The following is a 9,260-nucleotide window of genomic DNA, read 5'->3' on the forward strand; positions in this document are numbered from 1 at the left end:
TCAGGTCACTTCCTTCTGCTGGGACTTGTCCTGGGCATGGCCCACGCTGGCCTCTCGCTGCAGCCCGTGGCCCAGCACACAGAGCTCTGGGGATGGCACACCCCTGCCGCTGCCCTTCAGTTCTAGGCCACAGGGGCTGTTCCGTGGCTCTGTGTCCTTGGGGCTCTCCTCGCTGCTGCTGCAGAGAGAAAGCATAGGTGCCAGTCAAACCCTCCTCGTTGCTCCTGGCCCCGCCCCTCTCCATTCTGTCTCTCTCTAGCCCTCCTGTCTGTGTTGCCCACAGACCTGGTGGGCCTTGTGCCAGGCCTCTGCCTTTCCATATCAGCTTTGCCTGCTGGTGCTGCCCTTGTGGGTGTCTCCTCTGGTGGGGCACCATGGAAGCCACGCTCCTGGAGTTTCGGAGGACAGGCTGAGTCCTGGTTTTCCTGGGACAGTCAGATCCTGCAGCTCTGGACAAAACAGATCCCTCAAGAACTTGGGCTTTTATTTTGTTTTGTTTTAAAGTGTTAGTTGCTCACTCGTGTCTGACTCTTTGTAACCCCATGGACTATAACTGGCCAGGCTCCTCTGTCCATGGGATTTTCCAGTTTAGAATGCTGGAGTGGGTTTCCATGCCCTCCTCTGGGGGATCTTCCTGACCCAGGAATCAAACCTGGATCTCCCACATCATAGGCAGATTCTCTACCATCTGAACCACCACTTCTTATTCCATAAAGAGCTAGGCTTATCTAGTCAAATTAAAAATAAAAGCAACACCAACGATAACAGCAAAAACCAAAATAAAACAAATGCAAAAACAACCCGGCTTTGCTCTGCTGCCACCCTTTTCCTGAACAGGATAAAATGAAAACAGCTTGGCCCAGACCTGGCCTTTGAATAAAACAGAGCTTCCCAGCTGCTGAGTGTACAATGAAGGGGCTCTGAACAAAGAGGGTCACCCAGTGTGCTCTGGTGGCACGGAATGCAAGGTGGTCCCAAGCACGGAGCAAGCCTAGGCCAGATGGGGAACCAGCTCAGAGAGCCACCCTGGCCATGGGCAGCCAGGCTAGTCCCGCAACAATGGAAGGTGGAGTCCGCTGTTTAGGTTCAAGCCCTGCCCCTTCCACTTACTAGCTCTGTGACCTGAAGTGTGTTGATTAATCGCCTTGATTCTTAGTTTCCTTCTTCGTCAAAAGGAGGTAGTAATGATACCCATCTCACAGGACACTCAAAGGTTTCAATATTGGATGAAGCATGGAAAACTCTCCACACACTACCCAGCACACCGCAGGCACTCAATGAGTAGTCAGCTGTCACTGGTGCTCTTTTGTAGCATGACCAGAAATTCACACCTGCAAGGGACCTGAAGGACCACTCTGTCATATGGCACCTGAGGTTCCAAGCCTCTCCATCAGCTACCCCAGGGCCAGGACGAGACCCACAGCAGGACCTTCTTGACTATATTAGGAGTGTGCTCGGCTCTGCGTGCTTAGACTTACATGGGATATCCAACCAGCAGAGGACGAGTTTGAGTTTGGACCCTGACAAGATCAGGGTGGCAGGAATGGGGGTGAGCACTGGCATTGGCCGACATACATAATTTTCAGGTGGTGAGGAGCCCACTCTGATCCTTAAAGCCAGTCTTTTCTATGTCAGCCTCTGGCCCCATCATGAGTTCCTGCAGGACCCAGTGATGTGTGGGTAACAGCGCCCACCTTACTGTTTGTTTTCCCTGTGCCCCTTTGGAGCAGGGGGAGGCATGACCCTTTGCTGCCCGTGGACGGGGGCGGCTACCAGGAACAGGAAGGGCAGGTCCAGGGGACAGGCTTGTGGTGCCCAGCATCACACTGGATGCTGACACTGAGGTCTGACACAGGACTTGGTTCTAGCATTGTGTCTTCTCCAACCCCAGGCAGGTCCTACATCTTCATGAGGTTCAGGCCAGGAGGTCGATTTTTTTCAGTTGCTGTATGGCTGTGGTTGCACCTGTTCCCAGACCTGATCGGGAAGCAGGTTGCCCGGGTCTCTGGATCCAGGAAACATGGCTGCTGAGAGCCCCTGCCTGGCTAGCCCTATCCTGGCAGAGAGTGAAACACCGCGTTTGCATTTAGGGGAGCAAGTCTGGACACACTGAGACCTGGAGAGAGACAGCTGCCTCCATCAGAGGATTCGATACGTAACAGTTGAGGCTCAGTAACTGAGCGTCCTGGGGAAGCCTCCAAGGACTGTGCCCAATCCCCAGGCCCTGAGATGGGGAAGGTATCAACACCATCATGTTTTCTGAAAAAGGGGCTCATGCCTAGCATGGGATAACAGATGGGAGATCAAAACCAGATGCAGGCCAGTGCGTCCTGCAAGCCTGCCTTGGCTGCAAGATACTATGGGTGGGGCTGCTCCTGCAAGTCCCTGCTTGGGGAAACAGCCTGTTCTGAGCAGTTCCTGGCTTTCTGGCACTGACTTGTTGTATGATCTTGGGGAAATCAGGCTCAGTTCCCTGGCATTTTTTCCCATACACAGGAGGGCAGAAAAAATGCTTGTCAGCTACAGAGCTGCAAATGCCCTGCTCTCAGAGCTGGTTGGCTTTTGCTCCCAGATGCCAACTTTACAAGGGTTGGGCGGGGAGTGTGGGGGGGTGTCTGGGGAAGGAGCGTTTTCCCACTACTTCCATCACATGCTCACAGTTGCACAGTCTGGAAGAGCTTGGAGGTGTGGTCTGACCAGGAGACAGCAACGGGTGTGAGTCACTCTGTGACCTTCCGCGTGACCTTGGGAAGGCTCCTGTTTATGCATCTTCCTCTTCCTCCCTCTTTCAAGCTACAATCACTCCCCACCCCACCCCATCTCTCCGCATATTGAAATTCAGGACATAAAACAACCTTTTAGGCTCCCTATTCTGAGGCGAAGCCTGAGAGAATGGCAGTATTTTCTCCTTGAACAATTTTATGTTACTATATTATTGCTCCTGCTGTTTTAAAATGTTAGTGTTTTTAATTAATGCCATTTTATTGTCCCTGTTCTCTCAAGCTCTTCTCTGGAAGGGCACAGTTTTAGAAATCTAATCACTGAGTAAGTATCGAGTGTGAGGAATAATGCATTAACATTTATAGAGGTTCTTAGATGAAAGGTACTGTGTTGTAGGAAGCGCATTTTAGATTTAAGAAAAGAGCAACGTTACATTAAGATTCGTGCAAAAATAATCAATATTTCATTTCTTTCAAGTGGCTGGGGAAGTTTATATAACTATAATCACGCACAACTTTCCCGAGATAATATCTTTATTTAAAATTGACTGCCGAGTACTTTGTGAAAAATTACCATATATGCCTTGACAGACTGTGAAGTCTGTAACACGTATCACTCTGGCAGAAATTAACTTCTGATTTACACAACCATGGGCACTGAAAAGATAGCAAGGACTGGTGCGGGCTGAGCTTTGTCTGATCTGATATCAAGACACATTGATAAAAGGTCCTCTTTAACCGACCTCAGATGTACATGTTTCTCCCCATGCCACAATTCAAGAAAAGATACATGTCCCTGTATATCCTGTAAAATAACCACATCACCATATGAGTCCTTTCAATGGCCAGGCAGTGGCTATACTTTGAGCCATGTCCTCTCACAGCCACCTGCCCAGGCCTGTCTGTGTGGCTGGGCCACGAACATGCCCATCAGCCGCCCTTCATGAAAAAGGCATACTTGGAACTCAGCCGGCCCAGGGGAGGCAGGGGGGCCCTTCCGCCTGCGTTCTTGAGCTCAGTGCTCATGGAAAGTCTTGTTCTTCCTCTACGAACTCTGAAAGGGGAGATGGAGAAGGAGGCAGGATTGGGGGTCCTCAGGAGTAAGAGGAAGCCTAACTTTTATACTCAGTACCTCCAGGATCAGCCGTTCTTAAAGTGTGTCCCCTGGCTGCCTCCTAGACCTTTTCGAGGAAGGTGTTGTGTCCAAGTTGTCAAAACTGTGTCCATAATAATATTAAGATGTTATGTGCCTTTGCCACTCATTCTTTCATGAATGCAGAATGGAGTTTTCCAGACTACAGGATGTGTGACATCACAACAGATTGCCTGCAGATGAAGTTCTGAGAACCCAGCTGTCTTTCTGTGAAGCCCACGCACTAAAGAGGTTTGCAAAACTTCAGAGGTTTGCAAAACTAAAAGACAGTGTCACTCTGCTCCCTCAATTTTTTTTGTTGCAGAAAAAATTGTTACTTTTCATTATATTATTTACGTTAACATAGAATGGGGCATTTTAAAAATTAATAAACACTCGACATCTCTCAACTTTACTTTGTAATGCAGTAAAAAGCGATAGATGTAATGCACAAAGGCCTCTTGAGGGTCTCAGTTTTAAAGAGTTTAAAGAAATTCCTGGGACCCAAAGCACCTCCCGCTAAGATGCTGGTCTACTGATATAAACCAGAAAGGACAGGAATCAAGCTGCTCGTTCCAAACAGGTAACCATGACTCAACTTTGGGGGCCAAGTCACTTCATCTCAGTCTCCCCACTTGTGAAATGAGGGGCATGTGTGGCTGGACCACCCTGGTTGTTTTAAACTTTATTTGTATTACAGCAGAGCCTCTTGCAATGAAATCTTTCATGGGAACCTGAAACGTGTAACAGATGAAAAATTGTTGCTTCAGGTTGGGGCACTGGGAGACTGGATATCTTGATACCCCTTTTCCAACTTGTTCTTCTCTTGGAGCACAGTTTGAAAACTACGGACCCAGATGATCCTAAGGGCCCCTCAGCTCTGTCCCCCAAACCACAGGACTCTCCTTACCTGCTCTGGCCATGCTGGGATTCACAAGCGCTGCTGGTGGCATCCGGGACAGGCAGGTGAAGGCGGACGCCCGGCCGGGGGTCACAGGCTGACCTTCGGATGAAAGGTTGAGGGTTCAGGGCACACAGAGTTGTCCCTCGCTGTGAATCTGCCCTCATTCGTGTCCCTGAGCTGCCCCTCCAGCCTCCTGTGGGGGTCTCAAGAGGACTCCCAGCTTCAGGGGGCAGCGATGATGGGGTGAGTGGATGTACTGTTGAGACTGGTAGTTTAGCTTCAAACAGAGAGGAGGTGGCTGGGCAGAAAATGGAACGTGTGTTTCCAGATGCCGTGGCTGCCCGACAGTCTTCAGAATCTTGTGTTTCCTTGGGCCGCTGACTGGGAGATGCTGGGGGAGAGGGGGAGGGGCCAGAGGCCAGGGAACAGGCTTCTGTGCACTGGGGAGGGGGACTGGAGATCTTGTGCTGAGCGAGCGGGCTTGCTGAGGGAGGGCTGGGCAGCTTGTGCTGGAGGGGAGGGGAAGCTCGTTTCTTCACTATTGGGGGGCTTAGCACCCTGGGACTCACTGGAGGGCTGAGGGGTGGGCTAGGGGACCCATGTACACAGGGTGCACTTGGCTGGGCAGATCTGTGAGTGGAGGGCAGGCCCGAGTGCCTCTTGTCCACTCTGGGCGTCCAGTGTGCCCTTGTGGGAGAGGCCTTCCTGACTAGCACAGGGCTTCGGCCTTGGGTCTGCCTTGGGGCCTCGGGAGAATGTGGTCCCCGCATCGGCCTGATCAGGCCGGATTCTGAGATCCTGTTCTGCCTGGATGTGTGGCTGGAATGGAGCCAGTGGATGACCTTCCGGGGAGGCTTGGAGAGGCTTGAGGCCCTGTCTGCCCTTACCTGACTCTGCGCCCTGCTGCCCTGCACCTCTGGGTTTCCGCTAGCTGCTGGTGGGTGGTTGAAGTCCAAGGCGAGCTTTCCGGTATTGCAGCCACCCTTGCTGTTCCCTGGCTCTGCACTGCGGGCCCTGGTGAGGGTGGCGGTGCTCTTGCTGGGCAGCAAGTCAGTGGGGCTCATGGAGACTCTTAGCCTTGGGGAAGCCCACATTCTCCGGGCAGAGCCAGTCCCTCCCAGCCCTGGCACGTGGGTCCCTTCAAGGGGGCTCTCTGCCACCTCGCCGCTCTCAGAGGGCTCCAGAGAAGTGAATGATTGGTCCATCAGAATTTCCAGAGGCGGCGGAGGGAGATCCTCTGGGTTCTCCTCTGTTTCCCAGTTAAGGTCCTCACTCTTGGCTGCTTCAGCTGTGAGCAGACAGGGAAAGGTAGGAACTAAGGGCCTCCAGCCTGGGCCCATCCTGAGAGATTCTCCACCCAATGCTGGAGAAATCCGAGGCTTTGGATACAATGGGGCCAGCCCTCTGTAAATAGGGAATCTGGGAGGCATGGTGGGGACCCCCCACTTCTTGGGGCAGGGGCTTGGCCCCGAGTCCCGGGAATCCCCTAGCGTCCTTAGACTCTCAGTGGGACTGAAGGTTTCAATGAGTTTCTTGACTGATGTTCTGGTGGGACAGCTCCTGATGGTCTGGTCCCTGACCGCTGGAGCCTCACCGGCCCTCTCACCCGGTGGGATGATGTTTGGGAGCCCCTCAGCTTTTCCCTGCCAGGGCTGTTCTCCCTCAGGGCGGGAGCAGCACTTCTGCAGGATGCTTTTGTCCTGACTTGGCAAAATGCTGAAGTTCTTGGTGAGGGATGACTTTAGCTTGCTGATGGTGCTGCTCGGGACCACCTGGCAGCGGTTGTCTGGCCTCAGCCTTGCAGCTCTGGGCTGTGTGACTGGCTCTTGGCTCTGCCCCTGCCATTGGGAGCCCAGGCTGTAAAACGCCTCCAGCCTCTGGCTGAGGTCCCTCTGGACCCTCCGCAGCTCCTGGAGGGTGGGATCCTCTGTGTGGCTCTTCAGACACCCCTCAGACTGGGACCTCCTCTGCCTCGAGGGGGCCCTCCTGCTGCCGCTGGCCGTGCTGGGTCTCGGGGGCATCGTGGTCCTCTCCTCTTCCTCCATCCAGTCCTGGTGCTCCGAGGGCACAGGAACAAACTTGATCCTTTCACTGATCGCTTCCTTCATCTTCAGAACCATCTCCCGGGCCTGGGGGCTCCTGAGTCTCCGGGGGTGTGGCTGAAATGGGCTTTCAGCACTGGCAGGTGAGGACCGCGGCCTTGGATGGGAAGCGTTTTCCTGCCAGGTGCGTGGGTTCGTGTGGCTCCCTTCGTCCTCCTCCTCCTCTGAGCTGCTGTCCTCACCTTCACTGAGGGATGGAGTGTCCATGCACCTGGAGCCTTTAGAAAGGTGTGCTTCACTGGAAGTCCCCATCCCAGAGGGACCACACGGAGTGCTTTGGCCCAGCCCCCAAGGCCTGGAGGCAGTATTTTCTGGGCCTGCAACGGAGGGCCAGGGGCTCCCTGATCCACCCTGCACTGCTGGATAAACCTTAGCTGTGAGAGGCCTTGAGAGTGGGCAGTCCTGGGGTCCGTCTAAACCCATCCGGAATGGACTTTGCTGCCAGGTGTGTCCTGACAGCCTGGCCTCCACTGTGGGTGAAATCGCCGGCCTCCACTCTGCAGCCTCTGGCACTAAGTCCCAGCTGGCTTGCTTGCCCAGCTTGTCTGCTAGCTGCACAGACTCATTGTCCGCACCGATGCCACTGTCCTCAGAGCACAGGGGTAGATCCCATGCTTCAGGGTCGCTGTGGCTGCTCGCCAAGCTCTCCAGGTGCCCCAGAGCCCTGAGGAGGTGTTCATCTGCACCCCTCTTTGTGCTCAGCTTGTTCCCCAGGTGGGCTGCAGCGGCGTGGAGGTAGCTGCCAGAGCCCTCCAGGAGGCTGCTGGTGAGCAAGGCCACCGTGCTGCTGAGCTCCTGCAGCTTGCTCACTGTGTACTGCAGAAGCTGCTGCAGGAGATCTGGCTGCTCCTGGGCCTCTCCTTTCCTCAACGGCCAAGCCAGATCCTTCTGAACCTCCTGGAGGAGCTTATCTCCATCCTTGGCAATCTCCCCCAAGAGCTGGTTGACCTCATCGAAACACAGCATCAGGAAGCTGACCATGGGCTGCAGCAGCTCGTGGGTCTGGGTAGCCCGATGGGTGATGCTCAGAACTGCTTCATATTTGGAGAGGCAGGCATGCAGATAGGTGTACGTGCGCTGGTGGGCCTTTACCAGGGGGTCGGGGAAGTCCACCTTGTCTTCAGACTGTTGGGCAGGAAGGATGGTTTGGCAGTAATGACCCTGCTTGCTCGACCTGTGACACTTTGGTCTCTTTGCCCATTTGGAAGTCTCCTGGGTATTATTTTCTTCACTCTCTTCCCCGGAAAAGGCTACCCCTTGTGACCCATGGGAGCTCTGTCTCTTGAATGGAATGTCCGTAGCCATGCAGCTTTGTGATTTGTTCAGCTGGGACGGGGAGGTTTTTGTTTCTGGAATCAGTCTCTCCATATCTTTTGCTTTGCCTGCAGTGGGATCCCTGGTGAGCTGACAGAGACTGTCAGCCATGGTCTGGGTCCACCTGGGACTAGGCTGTTCTGCCTGTTGTCCCTGTGACGAGCCCCCTCCAGGGTCATAGCAGGTGGAACTTTGAACCAGCAAAGGGAGGGAGCCTCTTTCACTGGCCCTCTGATGTCCTGGCAGAATTGCTTTGGGCTTTTTAAAAAACTGGATGCCACTCTTGGCAACACTGTTAACAAGATCACTGTGGGAAGGTGTGCATCCCATGATGTCAGCCTGTCATCATTTCCCACCTGCAACCCTCACAATTTTCAGAGAATCGTATTCAAAATAGGAACAGAAGGCAGTCTTACTAGTCCATCCAGGCAATCTGCAGGCCAGAATCCTTTGAAGTCCAAGGTGCAGTGTCCTAAACTTGCAACCAGCTCTCTTCAGTTCCTTGGCCCCATCTTGCAGAGGTAGTAATGCTGCTGTCCTGGTGATGTTCTAAGGGTTGAGCCCTCTGCTGCTAGTAAGCAAAAGGGCAGTTCTAAAGGACTTCAGTCTCATGGATTACGGGCCTCTGAGTGTTGCTCGCGTCCTAACAGATGCGCATGGCAAGTGGAACTTTAAGCCTATTAGGTTAATCATGCCCCAGCCAGTCAGCACTCACAGTGTGTTCTAATATAGAACTTCTCAGCATTTACTATCTTGGGAAGCGGATTATTTTTGCATGTGCTTATGCTTTTAATTCTGCTCAGACGCCTGCCATATGAAACCTAGAGAAACGAGCCATAATTGCAAAAGGCTCAGGAAGAGACACATTTGTGGAGAGGAAGTAAAGGGCTCACTGATGACAGATCCTTAAAGAGAAGTGACCTTCACAGTTTAATAAGGGCACAGCAAGCTCCAACCTGTTACTACCCAAAAGACCCCAAAACACACAATAGATGGGAACTGAAGTGATGCATTGCTGTTTGTGTGGCTTATAAAATAGACCACGACTTTCTAGTGCTGGTGAACATCTCTAAATAAGACAGGGAATA

The 9,260-nt window shown here is 53.0% G+C and overlaps 1 protein-coding gene across 1 annotated transcript; it reads right to left on the minus strand.

Moving 5' to 3' along the window:
* Positions 1-8,502, minus strand: PCARE (photoreceptor cilium actin regulator). Its single transcript, XM_004007241.5, has 2 exons — positions 4,763-8,502; positions 1-178 (listed from the first exon to the last, which is right to left on the minus strand). The coding sequence occupies exons 1-2, from the start codon at positions 8,500-8,502 to the stop codon at positions 1-3; spliced, it is 3,918 nt and encodes a 1,305-aa protein (XP_004007290.3).
* Between the last annotated feature and the right edge of the window lie 758 nt (positions 8,503-9,260).

Source organism: Ovis aries, chromosome 3 (genome assembly GCF_016772045.2).
Source record: "Ovis aries strain OAR_USU_Benz2616 breed Rambouillet chromosome 3, ARS-UI_Ramb_v3.0, whole genome shotgun sequence".
Lineage (NCBI taxonomy): Eukaryota > Metazoa > Chordata > Mammalia > Artiodactyla > Bovidae > Ovis > Ovis aries.